We start from the raw sequence: 25,159 nt of genomic DNA on the forward strand, positions 1-25,159 counted from the left end.
GGCTATTAGTGGTTTACTAAGATTTTTGTATATTTTGTATATTTCTGAAATTATTTCAATTTTCTTAGATATCCTTAGTTTCTGAATTATTGTCTTTCTGAGACAATACTTATAAGCCACAGACTATAATTTAAATACTTCACAGAGTGCCCCCTCACAGAGAACAACATAAAATAAGCAATAATTTTAAAATTTTTTCCTTTGAAGTAATTATAGACTTTGAAAAATGATAGGAATTTGCAAAAAAATGTACAGGAAGGTCCATGTACCCTTCAACTTGCCTTTCTCAATGCTGGAATCTTGCCTATCAAAACAAGGAAATACCCAAACTCTGAAAGTGATCATAGAACTCATTCAGATTTTGCCAATTGTATATGTGCTTGTTTGTGTGTTTGTGTGTGTGTGTGTGTGTATACAGATCTTACAATTTTATCACAAGTAAAACTTAAGGTAATTTCTACTATGACCAAGATACATAAGTGTCACATTATTATTACTAATCTCCAGTCCTTCCCCTTTATAGCCACATATATCTCCTTTCCATTCCCCAATCCCTAATCCTAGGGAATCTGAATTTGTTCTCCAGCCCTATAACTTAGTTATTTTGAAAATATTATATAAGTGGAATCTCATAATATGCAGCCTTTTGAGATTGGCTTTTTCATGTAGCATAATTTTTTAATTAATTTTATTGGTACATTTTAGGTATGCAATATAATGACATTCATCATTGGAAATTTGCACCTTTACATAATCTCTCTTGGTTCTTATTTTTTCCCCCTTCCCCTGCCCTCCCTTCAAACCCTCCACCACTCCCTATTTACAAAGACTTTGTTTCCATTTTTTCATTTTCTCCTATTAATTCCATTCCTTTCTTTCCTTTCCCCTACCCCTCCCACTTCCCCTTTCCCTTTGTCCCTTTTCTTCCATTTCACATTATCTACTATACCTTTTAGTCCTTATTTACACTTTCAGTTTCTCACACTAGAGAAACTATTCGGTATTTACACAAGTGTGTCCTATTTATTTCACTGAAGAGTATTGCCTCAATGTGCATCCATTTAGCTATAAATCTCTCTAATTTCTCATTTTTTATGGCTGAGTAGTACTCCGTTTTATTTTTTTAAAAACCACATTTTCTTTATCCAGTCTCCACTTGATGGGCAATTGGGATGTTTCCAAGTTTTAACTATTACAAATTGTGCTGCTATGAACATGGGTGCACATATATCGCTGTGGTACGATTCTTTTAATTCTTTGGGGAAGATGCCCAGCAGGGGAATAGCTGGGTCAAATGGATCTTTAATTCTAGATTTTTTCTCCATACTGATTTCCACAGTGGTTGCACCAGTCTGCACTCCCACCAGCAGTGGAGCAGTTTTCCTCTTTCCCCACAGCTCCACTAGCATTTGTTATTGGTTGATTTCATGATAGCAGCCATTCTTTCTTGGGTGAGGTAGAATCTCAGTGTTGTTTTCATTTGAATCTCTTGAATGACCAGTGACGTTGAACATTTTTTGTATGTTTATTCAGCATAATTTTCTTAAGGTTTAATTAAATTGCTGTGAGTATCAGGAGTTCACTTCTGCTTATTGCCAACTAGCATTACATGGTATGGAGGTGCCATGGCTTTTGAACCATTCACACACTGAAGAACACTTTGGTTGCCTGCCATGTCTGGTTAACAGAAGTAAATGTTTATGAACATTTGTGCACAGGTTTTAGTTTTAGCTAAAGATAAACACAATTTCCCTTACACAGGTAGTTCTTGTTTAGGGAAGAGAGATTCAGAGATGAGTGACATGGGTGAGGGGCTGATGACTACACATGGCATAAAACATGTTTGTTAGCATATTCAGGAAAAGAAGCTCTCTGTCCTGGGTTTCCTAGAACAGGTCGATTTGTGTCTGCTGTCCTGGGATAATGATCCGAGTTGGTATGATAACTTATATCACATTCAGATTGCTTAGTGACACCAAACGTCACTGTCATGCCTATTCAGCTCTTTCGGGGCTGAAGTTTAGTAGATGGCTGCTTGGTGATTGTTCTGTGCAGCTGGTGAGTGGCTCTGAGACATGAGATGGTCTTCTTGCAGTGAAGGAGAGTGTAGCTGAAGCTCAACTCTGCTTGCCTCCTGCTTTCTTCCTGTCAGTGTTATGGCCAAGGACAACTTCCAAGCTCTGTATGTTTGAGCTCATGTCAAAGCTCTACAACCACTGATAGTTTGAAAAGAATTTAGGGCTAGAAGCTAACTATTCTGGCTTAGATCACCATGCCAGTCTCCAAGACATTGCTCAATGGAATGAGGTCCTCCAATGAGCTTAGCTTAGTCAGGGTCTTCACCCCTAGGCTGATTACTCTGCTCAGGGCATTGAAGTCAAGTAGGAGGACAGTATCCCCCCCTTCAAACCATCTGGATCAAAAAGGAAGAGTCATTTTCTTCCCTGGATAGCAGGAAAGCAACTGGGGATGGAGAAATGGCCAACTTGGCCACTGAAGGCAGCCACTGTAATTTGTCTTCCATGGAAAGGTCAGTATACTGCCAGATAGCTCACAGCTAGCAAGGAGCACAGCCAGAATTCAGTCCTATGTCATTTTTTAAAAGATAGAAATCCCATATTCTCAAGTTTCTTATGCATAATATTTAACTGTGGAAAAGTTGGAAATAAATACCTATCAATGCAGTATCTTAAAGCCTTTCTATGCGATTCATTCTTAACTATTCACACTAATGGAAGGTACACATATAGGAGACGATCCTCTTGGTAAGCAGCTTCCCATACCCATACACTTCATGGTTATTGTCAGTATTTATAATTTTCTATGTCCTTCATTAATAAAAATTCATCTGGGAATTGCATACAACTGACTCAAAGACCTATGACATAGTGTCATAAAATATAGACTACTTTCTTCTTTTTTAATCTATTGCATTTTATACTTTTTCCATGATAAACATACATTAGTTTCCCAGCTCTTAATATGTTATTGTGAAATTATCATTTAAGAAGATGCACATCTGATTCAGACTTAATAGATTTCAAATCTAAGAATTTCCTACTTCAGAACAACAAGAAGCCATAGAGCAAAAAGGCTAAGTGAAGACCTCAAGTATAGTAACAAGAATTTCAATAGAAAGATTCCTACTGGGTTCTCAAAGAACCTTCAGAAAGAAAGAAGCTGCATCAATCAAGCAATTGAAACTAGCAGGGTAATTGTACACAGATGAAAAAAAAAAGTTTTAAGACACAGGTGTCTCTTATTAGTACCAAATGCATAAAAAGGGATTCTAAAGAAGCAACCTTGGGCTCTCAAAGGGTGGCTGAGTTTGAGCAGATTTTGCTAATTAAAAACAAAACCAAACCAAACCTCCTAAGTGTGATTTTCAGAATAAATCCAAAGTATTTAGTTCTTAAACCTTGCAATAATTTTACCAAGGCTCTGACCATATGAGAATTTCCATATTACAAATCCCAAGAATCTAACCATTTTGAGTAAGACTGATAGTCATTTCTGAGACAGTAATAAAAAGTATAACATGGTTAGGGAAAATAGCAGAGAAAATTCCCAATGATAATTCAAAATAAACTTGGCCACACTGCATCACATATTTATATGTAAATAACAGTACTGTACCAATGCATTTCAATGTATAATTACCTGTTTTCCCTATAATCCTTTGAAGGAGAACCACAGAACTCAATGTTTTATTCATTACAGACAATATACAATTCCCTTAGCCTCTCATTATTCACCTTATTAATCAAGTTAAGATTCAGAAACTTTAGAAACCAGTTTTCCTTCCTAGATAAAGAAAAATCTAAGAATTTTACATATATTCAAATAAAGTGTATTTTTTTCTACTGCTGATATTGGCACTTACTCTTGTAAACACAACTTTGTGGTATTTGGTAAGAACACTCAGTTTTGTGATTAAAGTTTAGTTCTCAGTAAATATAAAAGTAAATTGAAATGTCATAGCAATGTTACTAGAAAATCTACTTTATTAATCACCAACTTAAGTTGGAAATTTCTGGATTATCTTAGAGAAATAATGGTGTATGGCAAGATTAATCCACATGAAACCACTCCAGGGACAGAAAGAGACTTATGTGTATATATATATATATTTTTTTTTTCCGGCATTTCCAGAAATTTAGGTTTCATATAAAGAAAATTATTAAATTTAATAAAATAATTCACTCATTGAGGAATTATTAACATTACTTTTAAACTCTTTGGATGGAATTTTCCTTATCATAAAGTCATGGAGTGGTGGGAAAAATTTCTTTCAGTCATGTATGTGAAAGGATACGTAATTTCATCCCAATTTCTCCCCTATTTCTGGCTCTGATTTGGAAATAAAGTTGTAGAAAAAAATTACAGTTGACCTAAACTTCAGCACATTCTGATTACAATCATAGACTATGGTAATAGATTAGTGTATTATAAGATCATGTAATACTTTTCAACTCAGTGATAGTATTTATTTTAAGCCTTTTTTCATATTTTAATCATTTAAAAATCTTGAAAAAATCTTGATAATCTAGGCTTTAGGGGCATATATACTAACATTTTGGTGATGACTTTAAAGTTATTCAGCATGTTAAACGCACTGTCCATGCTGCAAAATGAAATGCCTGTGCTTAGGGTTGAAATCATGCATTATCTTAAACCACTTGGTAGTTAAGTGCTTTCTACTAAAACCCTTATATTTTCTTTGTACTTAAAAATATCTGACCACATTTTAATACTTTTTTTTCCCTGTGACTATGTTCTCACTATGTTATTGCTAGGATTCAACTGAATGTTATCCATTTATGTACCTGCAACATCTAGTTTAATTCCTGGTGCATAATAAATAAATGCTCAATAAATATTTGATTGACTGAATAGTATTGGGCAGTAAATCATTATCCTGAAATCCAAAAGACAGACTTAGTATTGAGGAAAAAAAGTAATTTCTCAATGTTACCATCTTGGCTTTGGGAAAAGATTGGTCAGCCAACAATGCTCTTTTAAGTAAACTAAAGAACAAGGAGAGATTAGCTAGAAATTAAAGCCAGGTTCCAAAAGCAGAAATGCTACAAATAATCAAAATAAAATCTATATTTAGAAATTAAGTACAAGGAGTTAGGAGCTAAACTTCAGATAAGAACAAAGATTTCAAGGGTACTTTGGAATTCTTTAGAACTTGGAATTTTCTGACAGTTTGTACATGCCAGCCACAATCTCCTGGTGGTACAATAGAGAGAGAATGACAATGTGGATCACGATACCAGCCCATAGTTGGTTTCTGGTTTGGTTAAGGGTAAAGAGAACCAAGGACAGACATCTCTCTGTACTTAATTTGGTATATAGGGGGTAATAATGAAGGAACAGTATTTAAAAAGCATTGTAGATTCATGATAATATTTTCTTACCAATGTACAAATCACTGATTTAAAAAAAATCAGTGGTCAGAAGGACAAAAACAGAACAAAACAAGAGTGTCAGTTACCTGAAAACAGCTAAATGAGACAACACACAAAAGGAAAGATGCATCATTAGAAACTTATATAGATATTATTATGAACTGATTTTGGACCCAACATTTTAGATAAATAGTGGTCCTACATTTAAAATTTGCTAATAAAAATGTATAAAGATAGGTTCATTTGTTTAATTTTTGTTTTTGTTTTTTTGGTACCAGGGCTTGAACTCAGGACCTCACACTTGCCAGGCAGGCGCTGTGCCGCTGAGCTAAATCCCCAGCTCATTTGTTTTTAATTTAGTTTTAGATAGGAATAGTTTTGTTAGAAAAGAAGCAAATTCACAGCATTTCTCTTCAGCACAAACAATCAACAAGTGGGGTCTCTTCTTACTAAAAAGCTTCTGCACAGCAAGAGAAACCACCAACAGTGTGAAAAGACAAACCACAATGTGGGAAAAATTTCCACCTGCCGTTCCTCAGACAAAGGTCTACTATCTAGAATATATAAAGAACTTAAACAAATCAGACCTCCCACATTTAAAGACTCAATCCAAACATGGGCATCTGAAATGAACAGACATTTCTCACACAAAGAAGTAGAAATAGCAAATAAACATATGAAAAAATGTTCAACATCACTGGTCATTTGAGAGATGCAAATGAAAACAATGCTGAGATTCCACCTCACTCCAGAAAGAATGGCTGCTATCATGAAGTCAACCAATAACAAATGCTGGCAGGGCTGTGGGGAAAGAAGAATCCTCCTCCACTGCTGGTGGGAGTGTAGGCTGGTGCAAACACCGTGGAAATCAGTATGGAGATACCTCAAAAAACTAGGACTGGAAGTCCCATTCGACCCCACTATTCCCCTGCTAGGGATCTTCCCCAAAGAATTAAAAGAATCATACCACAGCAATATATGTGCACCCATGTTCATAGCAGCACAGCTTGTAATACCTAAGCCACCACCTGCCTAATGAGCACAAGGTCCTGAGTTTGATCCCTGGTACCAAAATAAAAAAGTAAATACATAAAATGCAGTGCTTCTCAGCCATAAAAAAATGATAACCTAGAGACATTTATAGCTAAATGTATGAACATTGAGGCCATAACTCTAAAGTGAAATAAATAGGACACACATGTGTGAATACCAAATAGTTCCCTAGTGTGAGAAACTGAAAGTGTAAATGAGGACCAAAATATATAATAGATAATGTGAAATAAAGAGAAAAAGTCCAAAGGGGAAGGGGAAGTGTGTGTGTGTGGTGGGGGGGGGGGTAGGGGAAAGGAAAGGAAAGAAAAAAATGATGAGAAAAGAAGGAAAAAATGGAAACAAAGTCTTTGCAAATAGGGAGGGGTGGGGTGGAAGGGAGGGCAGGGGAATGGGGAAAAAAGGAGAACCAAGATACATCATGTAGCAGTACAAATTCCCAATGATGAATGTCATCATAATGTATACCTAAAATGCACCAATAAACTTAATTTTTTTGAAAGAAGTCTCTTCAACCATGTCTTAAACAGTATCTATTTGTTTGGTTTTAAACTACAGAAGGAAAAGGAGCTGGTTTTTAAGCACCTACAGTGCCTAATGAAAGAAGAAATCTTTTGCTGGAGAACTAGATTCCAACGTGTTGAGGATGATTTTTTGACTAGGGATAGATACAGTGCAACTTATAGAAATAAACTTGAAATTACTATGGGCAGAGGGAGAAAATGTAAAGGCTGGTCTTCTGGAGCCCTGGGATAAGCTTGGGAAGGAAAACACTGGGAGCAGTCAGAGTGACCACAGATAACATAAAAGACATGTAAGGTTCTTGTACACACTCTTCTTCATGGCTAGGAGGAAGCATACGGAGCCAGCTGGGTAGCTATGACAGCAGGTGCCAGGTTGAGACTGTGCCTCATGCCTCATCCACTTCATCTGCACTCTTGTTCAGTTACTCGGGCCACATTACTTTGGCTTGGCTCCTGAAATCAATGACACTTTTGCACAAAGAAGTTCTCATTTATTTAAGCAGAAAATGTTGAAATCAATGGGTCTCCTATGGCACTATAGAAAGGTTCTTAAAGTCATAGGATTATGACTCTGGAGTAAACATCAGCCTCAATATAACCAAGACCAGATTATAGAAAAGGGATTGTCTTTTGAGGGCAATTTCTGGCAAAAATTAGAAGGTCTTCTACCACTAGGAATGCAGAAATTATGGTCAGTTCTGGATGATAGTGGATTTACAGTAGTGATGTGAAAGAGAAACCAACAACATTGTGCATATCTGGATATTGGCTGAAGTTGTAGATTACAGATCCGGTAAGGGAATCATTTGTCCCAGGATGTGAGTGGCTACTTTTTAATTGGTGACACCAAACAGCAGATAAGGCAGCATTGATGAATAAATGAACAACTGAAATGAACAACTGGAAGTATTACATCTTGGCGGGGGGAAACACATCAGTATTTTGATATATGGTGTTAATGCGCTATTAGTGTAAATTGGTAACTTTTTTTACTATAATGAGTATGAGTTTTAGTATAATGAGTACACTCACATAATGACAGTTACCTCATGTTTTCTTTAAAGATATATTCACAAGTCAATATTACAATATTTCACAATTCTCAGTCAGAAGCTATGAATATAATGCAGGACACTTTCACCCTATTTGTTAAATTTTTAACATAATACTAACACCAGATACTAGGTATAATACAAGAAATAAAATTATAATAGACATTTCTTTACTTCAAAAGAACTGAATAGAAGGAAAAAATGGAAACGAAGCTTTTGTAAATAAGGAAGGGAAGAGAGGTTGAAGGAAGGGGGGATAGGAAAAAAGAAGAAGCAAGATATACCATGTACAGGCACAAATTCCCTATGATGAATGTTATCATTATGTAAATCTAAAATGTACCAGTAAATGTTTTGCTTCAAAAAATACTTATGACATAGTTGGAGTAATTAAATGAAAACACTAAGTGTTTTACAGTAAACCTCATCATTGCGTTGGGCTGTTCTGAGAATGAACATCACTAGAACATTATACCTGAATCCAGTAAACTGAGAAAAAACTTAAAAATAGATATGTGTGGTCATTGTTGTCAGATCTTTTATTGTGCCACTCTGCTACCAACTACAATGTTTTATTCAGGTGCACCAAATATATCCAACACTCAAGATCCTTTGCAAACCCTTAAGACTCAAACTGGAATGTTATTTATAAGACTTGGGAGTCAATATACTAAAAATTTAAACACTTTGAAGTTGGATATTTAGACACTAGAAACAGTACTACATTTTGAAGTACAAATCTTGTATTGTCTTTTATCACTTATGCATTTGGATCAGCATTTTCTTTGGGCAAAAGCAAGGCAGAAGGATAGTGTGAATTTTTTTTCACAAGACAATAGTCTTTCCTACAACAAAGAACTAAAGCAGATATGTGCCCAGAGTGGGGAGGATTATCATGCCAGCAGTTATAAAAGCACAGCCACTGAGCCTTCTCCAATTTCCTGGGGATGTCACAGGTAAAAGTGTTCCTCTAAAAGTCTGACAACATCAGTTATCAATGGAGTTGGTTGATTAGGAGTTATGGGCAGCAAACTTCATTGGGAGGAAGATAGTCTAGGTTCCTCCAGAAAAAGCAAAGGATGATGGTCATTTGACATCACTGTTGAGTATAGGATTGTAATGTGAAGGAAAGAGGGACCTTTCTCCTCCCCCCATCCCAACACACACACAGGAGAAAGAAACCCAAAGAAGCGGAAAAAAGACAGACTTTGAAAAGTGGATATTTCACCTAGGAAAAGAGTAATATGACCAGTATCATAACATTCATGCTTTATAGACTTAAACAAGAACCTCTTTTTAAAAATACAATGTTCAGGCCCCTTTCAATGTTAATGTTCTTTGATGACATCTTAGGCAAGGGCTGAAATAAGGAAATACAGAGAGGCGATGAAGAAAGAAAGAAGATCAAATGACATCCAAGCCTATCAATTTGGGGAACATTCCAGTTCATCATTAATAGTTAACATTTCAGGAAAAGCAGACTTCTATGATGTCATATTTTACAACTTCCATCTTAGTTGACAAAGAACTGGCATTGAGTGAATGGATGCAGGAAGCCATTTCCTGGGAGAGGTCAGTAAAGTTAGAAAAGGCAAAGAAGGTGACTTTGTTCTCACTGGGCATTATGAGAAAATGCACAAGAGAAAGACTCAGTAGATAAATACTCCATTTGCATTCCTAGATGGAAGACTCTGAGATTGGTAGGCTCCTATTTCATAGGGCTCCATTTTTGTTTCTCATTTTATAAATATACCATCAATATTGAAATGAAATTAAAAGTTTCTTCACCAACATTGTGCCTATGCAACTTTGATTATGCAGCCATTAGCCTCATAATGTACATCGGATAGTATTAGATAATGCAAGGTGACTAAATATGCAACAACCAAACCATGAATGAAGAATGATGCACAAAACCTTCTATGTCTGTGACATTTAGGTTCCCTCAGTAAAACTGGTTTTAGCCATTCACAGATTTAAACATTTCCACTTTCTCGCTGTTATATCCAGCCGCTCATTTCTGAATCGTGGAAAATGTAAAACTATAAGTTAACCCCAGAATTGAATTTCTTTGACTGACAATCCTTAGGAATCCAGTGCTGGATATCCATATGAAAAAAATGGTTGGCCATAATGAAAACTATGGATATTTCTGAGGGAGAGTTTGAGGAATAGCTTGTTTCTGACTCAGCACACATCTTCTTTAAGGAAGATTTTTATCACTGAGATTCAGTTGATAATTTGGTGTTTAATACTGTACTTTTTAAATGTTCTTGTACAGTTAGGTCTATTTGACTGGCACTTATTCAGGGAATTTGAAATCCAAAGTATCTCCAAATTATAAAAAGTTTTACTATATGTCCAATGCGCCATGTAATATAATAACCTCTAAAATGTAAGATGTTATACTATGTGTACAGTTTACCACTTTGAACATCACTTGGTAAGTATAACAAAACAAGACTAAATTAAATAACACAAAATACTTGGAAGACTGGCACATACTGAGTATTCTGTATATTTATATATAAATACATCATTCCTCTATATCTTACATTAAGATGAAAGAAATATTGCACTTACATAAAATAAAGTTTAAAAACTGTCTAATTACAGTAACATTTCTTTAGATGACGAGGTCTGTTGATGGATTTACTATATTATGGAGTTTACTATAATTGACATTTACCTTCAAACTTTAAGAAATATACTCATTATGTGAAACAGGGCGAACTTTTATTACAGCCGCTAAGATGACCATTATGCCATAAATGACTACATTTTCTCATTCCATTATTGACTTTTGACTTCAACCTTCTGCCATATTTTTTTCTACATCTTCTTTGCAGCACTCAAGCCCTACTCCAAAACTAAGCATGCCATTTCTGGAGTTCTCATCCATTCCGAAGAACTCAAGGAAAAACCTGCAGCTGTTCCAGAGGTCTGGAACCTATGTTACAGAGTGGATGTGTAAGTCTTAGCTGTTATTCAGTAACCTACGGTGGCTCACTTTCTCATTTAATTTCATAAAGAGTGTTGTATAGATTGAATATTGGTGGCAGTTTGACATAGGGAAATACTAATAATAAAAACCCTAGCAAGTCTATTTGTCATGTGTAGTAAAGAGCCACCTCCTAGAGGGAAAACACAACTGAACTTACTATTTGCCAGATTTTAAGATAAAATGTTTATCCACAACTTAACAAAATACTTAAAACATATTAAATAGAATTTATAGTTTTACTTATATACTCTTGGTATTGTTCCTTGAAATACTTTCCCCTATTTTCCATGAAGATAGATGAAGATAAAGAGTACTGAAAATCAAAGCCATTCTCATTTCTTTGGTCTTGTTCCACTATATCCTTGTCAGGCATTCATAATTAATGGTGCATACAAGCAAGAAGTGACTCCTTAATAAGAAAACATTTGCAGCCGCTAGTGTTGCAGCCATCCGTTTCTAGGGTTGACTTCGCTGTGGTGCTGAAAGGCTAGCTCCCGCTCACCTGTCCACAATCCCGTTTCCAAAAAGGAGAAGCCAAGAAAGGACTAATGACAGAGCTTACGAACACCCGCTGAAGTCCCGAACGGTAGATAACTGGTTCCTAACTTCACACCACCTTTCAAGCAAACATTTAGCTGATTTTTAATAGATATAGATATAGATATAGATGATAAAGGTATTAAGCTAAGATTTAAAAAAAACAAAACAAAACAGGCTTTTCCTTTCCCTTTTTCCCAAAGTAAAATCCTGAGGCAGTTCCTTCCAAAGAGGACCGAAAAGAAGTGAGTTACACATTTTCCCCCTCCCATTTATAAAATTAGAGTTGGGGTCCTCTGTAAATACAGTGAAGAAAGTCTGGAGAGCTTTGGCAAGGAATCCGCAGGGTGGAGATCAGACGGGGAGGGAAACCGCCGGGCTCAACCTCCCATCCCACGTTCAAGGCAAATCGTCCCGGCCCGCGCTGCGCTGCGTGCGTGGCCCGGGACCGCAGCCCGCGCGGGGCCCGCGGAAGGCGAATTTAGACAAAGCAGCCGCGGCTCCGCGAGGCAGGGCGGAGAGGTTAGGGAGCCGGGGGAGCGGGCGAGCGGGGGAAAGTGGCCTCCTTGTGTCCAGGAAAGCTCCGTCCCAGGAGCCCGCCTCGGGGTGGGCATCAGCGGCCCCAGGGCACAAAGAGCGGCCGCAGCGGAAGCGAACTTCGCGGCTGCCCAGCGCGCCGCTCCCCGCCGGCCGGGACGCGCCCTCCGAGGACGGGGACCCTACCTTGAGCAGCACAAAGAGCCAGAGCAGAGGCAGCAGGCGGCGGCCCCCGCGCGCCCTCCCGGGCAGCTGCCCCATCGCAGCGCGGGGACCCGGGCTCCGCACACGGGCGAGCGGGCTGCGGCTCAGACGCCGGGCGCCGCCGAGGCAGCTCCGCGCGGGCGCATGCTGCCTGCCGGCCCCGCGCCTGCCTCCGTTCCTCTTCCGCGCCCGGGGTCCTCCCGGCGCCGCCGCGCTTTAACGGCTAAGGATGCAGAGGGTGGGGACTGGGGTGGGCGAGGCTCTGCGTCTCGGCTCTGCGCTGCCAGGGGAGGCGCGAGGTCCGCTTGGCGAGGGAGAGGCGGGGCCCTGCCTCCCGCCGGCCGTGCCCTCCAGCCACGGCGACACGCTCGCGCCGGGCCGCGGAGCCACAGAGTGGCTGCAGCCTCCAGCCCTCCCACCAGGGTCCGCCCGCAGCCCCTTCTTGCGGGACAGCCCCCTGCCCAGGCTCCGCCTCAACCGTCCAGTCAGGACTTCTCTGGGGTTCCACACTGATTCCTCTGAGAAATCCGGGGGCCTTCCCTGTCCCCTCGAAATCTTTCCACCTGTGCCCTAATATAAAGGAAGAGTAGCACTGGGGCGCCTTGTGATAGAGATGAGGCGGGGTGTGTGTGTGTGTGTGTGTGTGTGTGTGTGTGTGTGTGTGTGTGTGTGTGTGGCGGGCAAGGCATTCGCCCATCCCATCCTCTTCCCACCTGCTTTAATTCTCTCCATCCCGTAGTCGCCTAGAAGGAAATAACGCAATTCCGTACCTTTTCTTTTGGAATTAAGACTTCCTGCGCATTTCAGACTGCCCCTTTACCAAAGTCTATTCTCACCTGAAGCTGAATATAGAAGAGAAAAATCACAATATTTTATCCACATTGACAAAAAGGTACATATTTTCTAAAAATTCATCGATGAATAATTAAGCCAAGACGCTATAGAATAACAAGCAACGACTTCTATGGTGTGTGAGCCCCGTCTACTTACCAGTCCTTTTGGTTGTTCTGTGTATTTATTGAACGCTAAGTCTGTCAAAACAAACTGTGGTGAGCAATGTTCAGACATAAGCAATTTTCTTATTATCATGTAAAGTAGCCTTTCTGTGGACAGCAAGAAACCAACTTCCTATTTATCCTTAAAACAGGCTTGGCCCCAGGAGACAGGAAGGGTCACCTCGGTCGTATATGTAGGCGGAGTTCAGGCACGAGCTTTGGCTCAGAGACACAGCGAAGGAATAATGACCTTGGAGCAATGTTTACCCAGTCTTTCGCTACTGAACAGTGGCCCTAGACTAATTCTCTAAGAAAGTTTTAGATTGAGCATATCTACATGACTATTCATGTACCAACGTCCACACATGTACAGCATAGAATGATGGCTTGAATTTGTGTGAGAATATTTGGAGGACTTCTTTTAGAAGCTTCCTCTCTTTTCACCTTGCTCCTTCTCAAAAGTGCACAATAGTGTCCTCCTGCCTGCATCTTTCCTTCCTCTTGGAAAACATTAGCTACTTCTCTCTCTTTCTGGATTTTAGACTTGAGGACTTTCTGAATGTTTTATCTTTAGGCCTGGGCTTGTAGAGCCTTTAGCTTAATATATTTTCTTTTAATTTAAAAAAAATCAACCCCCCCCAAATTTAAAAACCCAATCCAAAAATGGGCATCTGAAATGAACAGACATTTCTCACACAAAGAAGTAGAAATAGCAAATAAATACATGAAAAAATGTTCAACATCACTGGTCATTCGAGAGATGTAAATGAAAACAACGCTGAGATTCCACTTCACTCCAGAAAGAATGGCTGCTATCAAGAAATCAACCAATAACAAATGCTGGCAGGGCTGTGGGGAAAGAGGAACCCTGCTCCACTGCTGGTGGGAGTGTAAACTGGTGCAACCACTGTGGAAATCAGTATGGAGATACCTCAAAGAACTAGGACTGGAATTCCCATGTGACCTAGCCATTCCCCTGCTGGGGATCTTCCCCAAAGAATTAAAAGAATCATACCACAGTGATATATGTACACCCATGTTCATAGCAGCACAGTTTGTAATAGCTAAAACTTGGGAACAGCCCAAATGCCCATCAACTGGAGACTGGATAAAGAAAATGTGGAGTTTTTTATAAAATGGAGTACTACTCAGCCATAAAAAATGAGAAATTAGAGATATTTATCGCTGAATGTATGCACATTGAGGCCATACTCTTAAGTGAAATAAATAGGACACACACGTGTATATACTGAGTAGTTTCTCTAGTGTGAGAAACTGAAAGTGTAGATAAGGACTAAAAGGCATAACAGATAATGTGAAATAGGAAGAAAAGGAACAAAGGGAAAGGGGAAGTGGGAGGGGTAGGGGAAAAGAAAGAAGGGAATGGAATTAATATGAGAAAAAGAAAGAATAGAAACAAAGTCTTCGTAAATAGGGAGGGATAAAGGGTTTGAAGGGAGGGCAGGGGAAGGGGGAAAAATAAGAACCAAGAGAGATTATGTAAAGGTGCAAAATTCCAATGATGAATGTCATTATATTGTATAACTAAAATGTACCAATAAAATAAAATTTAAAAAAATATATATATTTTCTTTTTATTTTGAAGCTTCTGAAGGAAGCATTCTATTCCCATTTATTCCCAAAGTGGATCTAAAGTAGATCTAACAAGGACCCAAGTTCGATCCCCGGTACCAAAAAAAAAAAAAAATTTAAAGTAGATCTAATTTCTAGCACTACAAAAATGTTTAAGCCAGTGGCAAAATTACACTCACAAGATGCCAACAATACCGCTTATAAATAGTTTGGTTTTGAAGTAAGTGGCTGTATGTGAATTATGGATTTACATGAAGCCGTGTGTGTGTATGTGTGTGTGTGTGTGTGTGTGTGTGATATACAAATGATGACAGGCTTGCCTGCTGTATCTCCAGCATCAGAAGCAATAAATTTGGTCATACATTCATCTTGTAAATGCAAGAAGAACTTTTACAATAATGAATACTATTAAATAATCATATTTTGCTATGTCTTTCTATTTTCTTCTTAGTCACTTATATCACTATTTTTCTCAGCTCTTTCTGCTCTTAGAAAGATATATACGTGCACCATATTGAGGGAACAGCAAGATTAAACAGTAAGTAAAGCATTACCCAGCATAGCATTAGAAATAAGCATTATTCATATTCCATTAGCAACCCTGTAACTAGGTGACCAAAGGACTAAATGTATTATCTCATAATAACCAAAATTTCTCCTCTCCAGAGCAAAGTATTCAATATATTTATTGCAGGATAAAGTAGTTTCATTGCATTTAATAAGAGTCTCATGAATTTCCTACAGGAGACTTCTATGAAGAATCCCAGCGCTGTGTCATTGGCAGTGTGGGGTTATCACCCCAGCGAGCATGTTGTGCAGTTCCTTGGATTCTTGACTGGGTTTTCCAGTGCAGAATCCCCAACAGATGGTAAATCACTTTTTACTATTTTCAAAATCCCAAATCAACAAAAATGGCCATAGGCAACTATAGTGCATATAGCGATTTGTCAACAATTGCTTTAACATTTTTTTTTTTTTTGGTTTCATTATCACAACCATACTGTTTGGTAAAGAAAGCTGAGATCATTATCGACAACTACTTTCCCCTAATGTTGCTTTTCCCAGAGAAAAGATAAACAGGAAAAACAGTTAAATGCTCTAAGACAAGCATTTAAAAATGAAGCTTTGCCAGTCAAAACAAAATGCTCTATTTTCTTTGAGAATAATAATAGGTGGCTAATGATGGAATAACAGGAAAATCTTTGTTAAGTCTGTAAGAGACTTGCTTTGTTTTCAGTCAGGAGCTACAATGTTTTCCTAAATACGTAGAAATGTGTCTTTACCTAGGATAGATCCACAGCCTGTACCGCTTCTCTTCTACAGAAAGAGAAGTAAGGTCAGCAATGAGAAGTAGCTGGAATCCCTGGGAGAGGCTTAATGAGCAGTCAGATTGAGCTCTTGTGGTGCCGATGCCAATGAAGCTCGATCTGCCCTCCGGGGAGCGACTCTAATGCAGTGCAGTGTGTTCAGCCCCAGCTTCCACCACTGAAATAGCCTGCGAGGCTGTTAGCAGTTTTGGTATTAGATAGCCGTATTTATGGGGGCTTCTCAATGACAAATAATTTTATTTTATATGGATTGTAAGAAAAAACACCCTGAAATCATTGCTCTCCAGACTGGATTGCACTCAAAATGCACAGTAATAGTCATTCAGTTTGCACCTATGTGTCACATATTCCAATTTTTACAGCATATGAACTGCACATTATGTGGAATATGTTAAGCTAGGAACACCAGGCAGCATTTTGATTTTCAATTTATTCAAGCATTTGTTTTAGTTTTTCCTCTTGATGAGTGCTGCTTTCTCGCCTAAAAGACGTGTTGACAATTCATAAACCCTGTGTCTTTCAAAATGAGAATGATTGACAGCTCTCAGGTGAACAGCATGTTCCAACTCCCAAGATGTATTACCTTGCCTCACTTGAAAAGCAGTGGAATACACTACAGAAGGTCATCTGTGGGTTCACATGGAGACTCGTTTCCTATTGCTAACCAGTTTTTCCCAAATTACTCCTATGACGTCTTTCTTTTTTTTTTTTTTTTTAAAAAAACACTATTCTTACACAGTTTTAAAGAGAGCCAAATAAGAATATTATTTTAGAAGGTACAGTTCTTATAACACAAAATTATCTGCTTGAGCATTTGCTTGAGCAAATTATCTGCTTGGTGTCATCGGACACCAACTAGAGGCTACAGAATAAATCTAAAAGTAGGAAAGCAGATCGTCATTTTTTAGGTACTCATCCTTCTTTCAGTCATATACTGATTTCTGTTTGTTGACATTTCATTAAAGTACCCTAAACTGTTAATAAAAAAACACTAAACAGCATTGTTATGTTTTCACCTATATTTTGCTTATATGTGATGCCTTCTAAATATTTCTAAACATGAACTTCTAAACTGCTTTTTCTGAGCGTTCCAGGCATGCTGTCTTCTATTCACTTAGCTTCTCTTCATGCCTAAGATCCTCGAATAATTATAATTTAATTAGTAAGTATCCTACATGGAGGATCCATTTTAGTTCAGCAAAAAGTAAGAATGAAATTTAAATATAATTTATAGCTAAAGCAAGACATACTGTTTGCTAAGTGGAGATGGTCTCTGCTACTCCTTCCCTTCCTTCCTTCCTTAATTCCTTTCAAATTAAAAATGCAAAGCCAAATTTATAGTGTGCTCTGTGACACATATAGGGTCTGTGTGTGTATATACCTTAAAAAATGACTGCAAGTTGTAGTTATGAACAATGTGGAGACTGTCATTTTAGATGCTGTATAAAAATCTATGAAACCATTAATCATATATTTTGAAAATGCACTCCCTTAATTAGTGAGGATTTTACCAATTGGAATAATAATATTGTGTTGACATTTATACTTCAAATCAACCACATAAAATTAATTTTTATGCTTTCATTACAAAGCAAATAAGATTTCCAAATCTACATATAGATGACTATATATATTGTCCTGAGAGAGAGGAAGGGTTGGTACTAAAACACTGATGTTATTATCTGTCTTAGCAGAAGGATCTAGAAGAAAATTTTACAGAAGGAATGGATATTCTACAGAAAATTCTAGCACTCAGAGGAAGACTAAAACAGTCTCATAATAAAAAATGTCAAAAGAAAAGGAAAAACAGCTTAGTTACACATTTCTAGGTGTGCTTGCATACTGTGAATATTTGCAAGAGGAGCAATTTAGGAGAAGTGGACTGGTGAGATCCCATCAGCTTTGTTTGGTATTTGATAAAGAGCTGAAATGATAAGGTAAGCAGTTATCATAAGAGATGTGATGAGAAAATATGGTGAATGTTTAAATTTAAAAAAAAACTTACAGTAAAAGACACATTGCCATGAATCCCCTTCAGAATTCTCCCACCCACTTCCAACACACTTATTCTATCGTTCTTGCCACTTCGTGAAGCACTTCTGGAACTCTTTTCGTGAGTGTCTTCAGTTGTGTTGGGGTGGCTGCCTTGATGTCCTGAGTCCATTCAAAATGTATCCTCTAGTGAACCCTGAATGATACAAATAGTCCTCCTACACAGAAGTCTCTCCAAGACTTCTTTTCAATATCTGTGATAGTATAATCTGCTTATAAAGTAAATATCATAATCTAATTTAACAGAGCAATCTATATAAATATAACTAAGTACCAAAACTAAAACTTTTTATGTGTATAAATGATTTATCAAACATTTTGTCAACAGTATTTCAGTCCTATTGTCTTTGTTTCTTTTATCAATACTTAATTCTCCAGCAAAATCTCTCACTTGTATATTCTTTTACTTGATGAGTGTTTAAGTGATTAATATGTGACAAGTGTTTTTTGCTAGCCTTGTGACTATAAACATTGTTGATTTTATTATTTTTCCATTTCTCCTTTGGATTTATTTTCGCAAAAATTGCATGTGAATATTGCTATTTTAGAGTTGACATTAGATATGAAAAAAATTAAATACACACATCTACTTTTTTTATAACCTCAGCAATATCAACAAAATTTCATGTTGAGAAACTATTATAAGAAAATTATTTTAAGAAATTTTCACTAGTGGGACTTTGAAGGATTTTATAAAACAAAGTGAATGAAGTTACTTTGAGTTTGAGAAGCCAATTAAATACCAGCACCATGAGGTCTTTAAGTAATGACTTTGAATTACTGAAGGATGTCCTGGGAATCTCCCTGCTTACTTTTGAAGCTACCAATTCTTGTAGATCTCCACTGATCTATATCAACTACTGTTGGGCTTTTGATCCTAAATTAAATATGCTGCCTTTCATATCAAGGATCCTTATTAATTTCATTTGCCTAAATATGAAACCTTAGTGTTAGAATAATTTTTCAGATCATAACAACAAGATGAGTTAAATATCTAGAAAAAAATTCCATAGAAGATGGATTCCTCAACTCTAGATTTCTGCAAATGAATAAACCTTGTTGATGATGACCTGATGAAAAGTGACTCATTTGCTTTGGTAATATGAGCCCCATTTAAATATCCCTCATCACCTTTTAACTTTCAATGGCAGAAAAATTAAGTTGACTTTGAATTGCATGTTCCATTATGTTTATAACAGTAACAACTACTCAATTTGCACTTCCATTTCTTAAAAACAAAACATCCCAAACCATTCAAAGTTCTTCACAAGGCATGAAACTGTGTCCTGTTACCAAGTCATGAAACAGAACTAGAGAATAAAGTTTCAAATCCATATCAACATGGAGAACATTGGTCTATTTACAGATATGCAAAGGAAGGTTCCAACATATGCCAGGCCTTGAGAGAGGGCCAAAGCAGCACAGCTAAGAAATAGAAGCTTCATGCTTATGAGTAATGAAGTTTAGAAAGTATTAAGATAGGAAATTTCTGCTACTGAGAATGCAAATCAACTTCAAACCAAAAAAAAAAAAAAAAATTAAATGTCATTACCTTCAATCAACAAGAAAGACATACTTAGGAATGCTGAGGGATCAGTAACTAAATGTCAAGCTTTCCATGAAAGTTCATAAAATTTGCAACTATCCACTGCACTGCAGAAAATAAGGGATGGCCTGGAATTTGTTGATCTGAACTTTTCCACAAACTTAGGAAATAAATGACTAATATGTATAACTTTAAAGGTCAGCAAATGTAAAATAACAAAATTAAATAATAAAATAAAACCAAGGAAAACTGAAAAAAGATAGTAAGTAACAAGCAAACAAGCAGCAAATATATACTCTAATGTTCCAAAAATTATGCACAAAAATCATACCGTAATAGCATGACCTGACCAGATGCATGCTGATGTTTTGAAAGGACTAATAAAAGAATCAAGATTTTGTAAATTGTACTAAAATAAAATGAAGACAAAAATATAAAAAATTTTAAAATGAGGCACAGTTCTTGATGTCTATATTTTTTAAATGATAGAGGATAATAGAAATATATATTCCATTTTAAAACTTAGATACAATATTGTCTTCCTTTTAATTTTCTGGTATATTTTTCCATATTATATTATAAATTTCTCTCTGATTTAAAGGTGCTTCACTAATTGTTATATCATTAAAATCAAAACAATTGCTAATCTTCTTTATGACTTAGACTGTGGAATTTATGTGAATTATATTTTTTCTAAATGTATTTATTATCTGTTTACTCATTTATTTGTTTGTTTATTATTTTTAGTACTGAGAATTGAACAAAGAGCCTTCACACAGAGCTGCATCCACGGCTCTATTTATTTTACTTTTGATACAGAATCTTGCTAAGTTGTTAAGTGGCCCATGCTGGGCTTGAACTTGTGATCCTCTGCCTCAGACCCCTAGAATGTGAGGATTACAGGTATTTACCATCTCCCACAATTTATTTTATTATTTAGTTGACAAAACTATATATTTATTATGTAAAATCTCATGTTTTCAAATATGAATGCTTTGTGAAATGGCTAAGTAGAGCTAATGTACATATGTATTATCTCACTTTTATATGTAGTGTGGTGAGAACATTTAAAATCTACTTTCAGTAATTTTTTCAAGTCTACCATACACTATTGTTCCCTGTAGTCACTATGTTGTACAGTAGAGCTCTTGAACATGCTCCTTCTGTCCAACTGAAATCTCATATCCTGTGACCAAAATCCCTTTCATCCCACTTCAACTCCTAGCCTCAGCCTCTGGTAATTACCATCCTACTCTGATTCTATGAGATCAATTCTTTTACATTTCACATAGAAGGGAGATCATATAGTTTTTGTCTTTCTGTATCTACCTTTTTTTCATTTTTCCTAATACCCTCAAGGTTTGTCCATAATCTGCCTAGGACAGGATTCCATTCACTTTTATGCTGTGTAGTAGGCCATTGTGTGCACACCACATTTTCTTAATCCATTTATCTGTTAATGAGCACTCAAGTTGCTTCTATGTCACATTGCTGCAATGAACATGGACGTGTAGCTATGTCTCTGACACAACAATTTCATTTTGGGGGGCATAGAGCCCACAGTGAGATTGGCCAATCATATAGTAGGTCTTTAAATTTTTTTTCGAGAAGCTTCTGACTGCTTTTCATAATAGCTGTACTGTTTTCCACTTCCATCATTAACATGCAGAGATTCTCTTTTTTGCTGGTCCTCCCCAACACTTGTTATCTCTGCTTTTTGATAATAGCTATTCTGACATGTGTGAAGTAGTATCTCATCCATGTTTTAATTTGTTTTTCTCTGATGATTAGTGATGTTGAACTCTTTTTGCATATCTGTTGCCCATTTGCATATCTTCTTTGGACAAATGTCTACTGAAGACATTTGTTTGTCATTTAGTTGGATTATTTATTTTCTTACTATCTAGTTGTGGTCTTTACATAGTTTGGATACTAACTTCCTAACAGATGTATCATTTGAAAATGTTTTCTCCCATCCTGCAGGTTGTCACTTTGCCATATTGATTGTTTCCTTAGCTGTGCAGAGGTTCTGCAGGTTAATAGAATTGCCTTTATCTAGTTCCTTCTGTTGCTGGTGCTTTCAGCATCATGTGTTAGAAAGCCATTGCCTACATAGAATGGTAGCGAACCTATGGCACCCAGCCACAGCAGGTTGTATCGGAGAAAGCTCTGAAAAGTTTGCCATCACTGGCCTAGAACATTATCATCACTGAGCTTTTCATTTTACTTTACTGTAGTAGTTTCACAGTTGTGGGTGTCCATCTCTAAATTGTTAATCCATTTTGAGTTTGCTTTTATACATGGTATGAGATAAGGGTCCAGTTCATTTGTCTGCTTGTGGATGTTCAGTTTTCCCAATACCATTTATTGATGAAATTGCCCTTTCCCACTATATGTTCTTGACATCTTTGTTGCAAATCAACTATATAAATGGATGGAAAAAAATTGCTGAGAGTGTTACTCTTGGAAGAGAGCAGTATAATCCTGAGAATAAAGGAAGTTTTTTCATCTTATGTTATACATAGTTAGATTGTGAATGTGTTTGATGAACCCATGAGCTTTAGTGAATATGAAGAATTACATAAAATTGTAATATATAGAAAGCCCACCAATTAAAAGACTTAGAATATTATAGAATAATTTAAAATTGATGATGAAATGCTTACTCTGGAAATATTGGTGGTATAACTGGGAGCACAAGGAATACATTTGAAACAGAATAAGATTAACCTACTATATTATCAGAATAAGCATCTGTTGGAAAAGTCACCCAAAATAGTTTCATCTAACCAAGAACAATGCCAGCATCTTAGTTGGCAAAATTTTACTTTGATTTCCATGACAAAATACAACTGTAGGAATGATTATGAATGTTTGAGTTTCAAATAAGCTATTCTTAGTCCATGTTTTGAGAAAAATCACTATCATTACAGCATATTACATTACATTAGTGATAATCTAGTAAAAGGTATTCAGTATAATACCTAATATTTTATTTTCCACTTCTTTAGAATACATTTCTTCTCAGGTTTATTAATTATGTTACTGTCAGACATTTGTGCTGCTTAGTATTCTACAACTAGCTAGGAAGATCCTTCAATGAGTTTAACTTTCCCTCAGGATTATAAATTTCATTAGAAACTAACACTCATTAAGCTATGTCTGAGAGAAGTTAGTGACATCTATATTGAAATAATAGAGTCAGTAAGATATCTCCATTAACCTACTGTGGTAGATGTAAAGATGATAGAAAAATAAGAAATATATTTTGGTTACTTCCTTTCACACATGCACACATACACCCACCGAAAGCTACACATGACTTGATTTCATAACATACAGAAATAAAATGCCTTTCATATTTCTGATTCAAATAGGCACACATTTTCATACTAGAGCATTTTATTTTGTCACTAGTCCTTTCTAATATGACCAGGAAAATATATTAAGCAACTTCAGGGGCAAAAGTAGATCCAGGACCTTAAAGTTTATACAATTTGCGGACCTTTTTTTTCTGGTACTGGGCATCGAACTTAGGACCTTGCACTGGTGAGGCAGGTGCAATGCCACTGAGATAAATCCCAGACCTTCAGGGACCTTTTAAAACAAGAATACAAGACTGAAAATAGTAAATTAAGTGGTGAATCAAATAGTTATTTACAAGGAGAAAAGAAATCACAAGAAATTGCAAAATTTTAAAAATTAATAAATACCACAAACATCATAAAAACCTAAGAAAATAACTGACATTTTTATGTGCTGTATCTTTATTATACATTTTTTCCTTCAATTTTTGGTTTGTACTCTAATGCCTCTTTGTTCCAAAGCAATATTGCAGTATCATTTCCACTAGAGTATAAATGTAATTTAGTTTTTCCTCCAGCTACTTGATTAGAATTTATACTTTATTAGAAATATTTTGCATATATAAAACGTTTCTGATACATATTCACTTTATAGGTGTGGTTTTGTTTGGGCCCTCAACACACAGAAATTTTTATTCCATTTTGTTCAATTTCCTTAAAAAGGATTAAAAAGTATGTTAGAACTGTATATGCTACATTTAAAAACTTCTGGCAGGAGGGAACATTCATTTTTAACAAATTCCTAAAGATAAAATTCTCTCCTTCCACTTTGCGGAGTCTGATTTGAAGGATTTTCAAACCCCACAGGTGTTTGTGCTTGTAGATGTGAATGTGCCATGTGGTATCTCTTTCTGGTGATGTGCTTTTTAAATTAATAGCAATCACCACTAATGCCAGGAATGGTTTTAAATATAGACCTTTCCTTAGGTTTGTTTGGTTTTTTTTACTGAAAATGTTTATGTGTACTACTATTTTGAAATTGCTTTCAGGGCTACCAGGTATGAGCTAAACTAATGCGCAAGCTGCCATTGCTAGGGAGCTAGGTAATGAAAATAATAAGATGTAGCATGAAGCTACACACCTAAAATGGACCAGCTTTTCGACTGATCTCCAAAGAAGTTACCCTTTTCATCAAAAGGAGTCAAACACATTTGTTCCTGCTTCACTTCAATATTATAGAAAACCTTCCTTCTACAAAGTAGAAAGGATGCTGGAAAAGATACAAAGAAGAAAATTTTAAAAACAAGATAGTGAACATTAATTTCAGAATAAAAGCCAATATTGGAAAAAAAAATACTTGCCCTTACTTCACGATGGGGGAGTTCCAATGTAACCAACATTACGACCAGGAAGCAAGCTCAAATATTGAGTAAGGGTGCCATTTGAGGGACCCAGAATTGTCCTCAGGTTATTGGAAGGCTGGGTCCTCAGTATTGCAATAGCCAGATCAATCATGGTGAAGGGATGTCTGGGTTATGAGGCCAGCAATCCCCTCCAACTATGACGTGGAAACTATTCCATATATTCTCCATTGGTTGGGTAAAGAGATATGCCATATCTATTAGCAGAGCAATGCAAAATATAAGGTCTTTGCATGCCAGCTGTTACCACAATTAGTCCTCAGTACTATTCTACTGCTTGATTTTCTAGGTGATGGGATTTACCAAGTATCAGAGAATTGCTTTTTTTTTTGTTTGTTTGGTACCGAGAATCAAACTCAGGTCCTTGCGGTTGCCAGGCAGACAGCAGAACCACTGAGCTAAATTCTCAGCCCGAGAATTGCTTTTTTTCCCTCTAGGCAATAAACATTCTCATGGACACGATTTTGGGTAGTATACTACAAAAGTGAACATGATTTTCTATAAGTTTAGCAAGTTATTGGATAGATACCCTAGTGTCAGGAAAGGCATTTCCATATCCTGAACAGAAACATGCTAGAAGCCCATAGCTATAATAGT

At 36.7% G+C, this 25,159-nt stretch overlaps 1 protein-coding gene across 3 annotated transcripts in view; it reads right to left on the reverse strand.

Moving 5' to 3' along the window:
- The window catches only part of Ptpro (protein tyrosine phosphatase receptor type O), a 249,838-nt gene extending 237,408 nt beyond the window's left edge, over nt 1-12,430 (reverse strand). The window contains exon 1 of one of the 3 annotated variants that reach the window (XM_004845822.4): nt 12,305-12,430. In XM_004845822.4, the coding sequence (XP_004845879.2) occupies nt 12,305-12,379 (75 nt within the window). In that variant the 5' untranslated portion in view covers nt 12,380-12,430. The remainder of the gene's footprint in view (nt 1-12,304) is intronic. The other 2 variants (XM_021259146.2, XM_087214061.1) reach the window with 2 other exon arrangements.
- Between the last annotated feature and the right edge of the window lie 12,729 nt (nt 12,431-25,159).

Source organism: Heterocephalus glaber, unplaced genomic scaffold (genome assembly GCF_053883595.1).
Source record: "Heterocephalus glaber isolate CG9 unplaced genomic scaffold, H.glaber_assembly_v1.0 deba00001444, whole genome shotgun sequence".
NCBI classification, from domain to species: Eukaryota; Metazoa; Chordata; class Mammalia; order Rodentia; family Bathyergidae; genus Heterocephalus; species Heterocephalus glaber.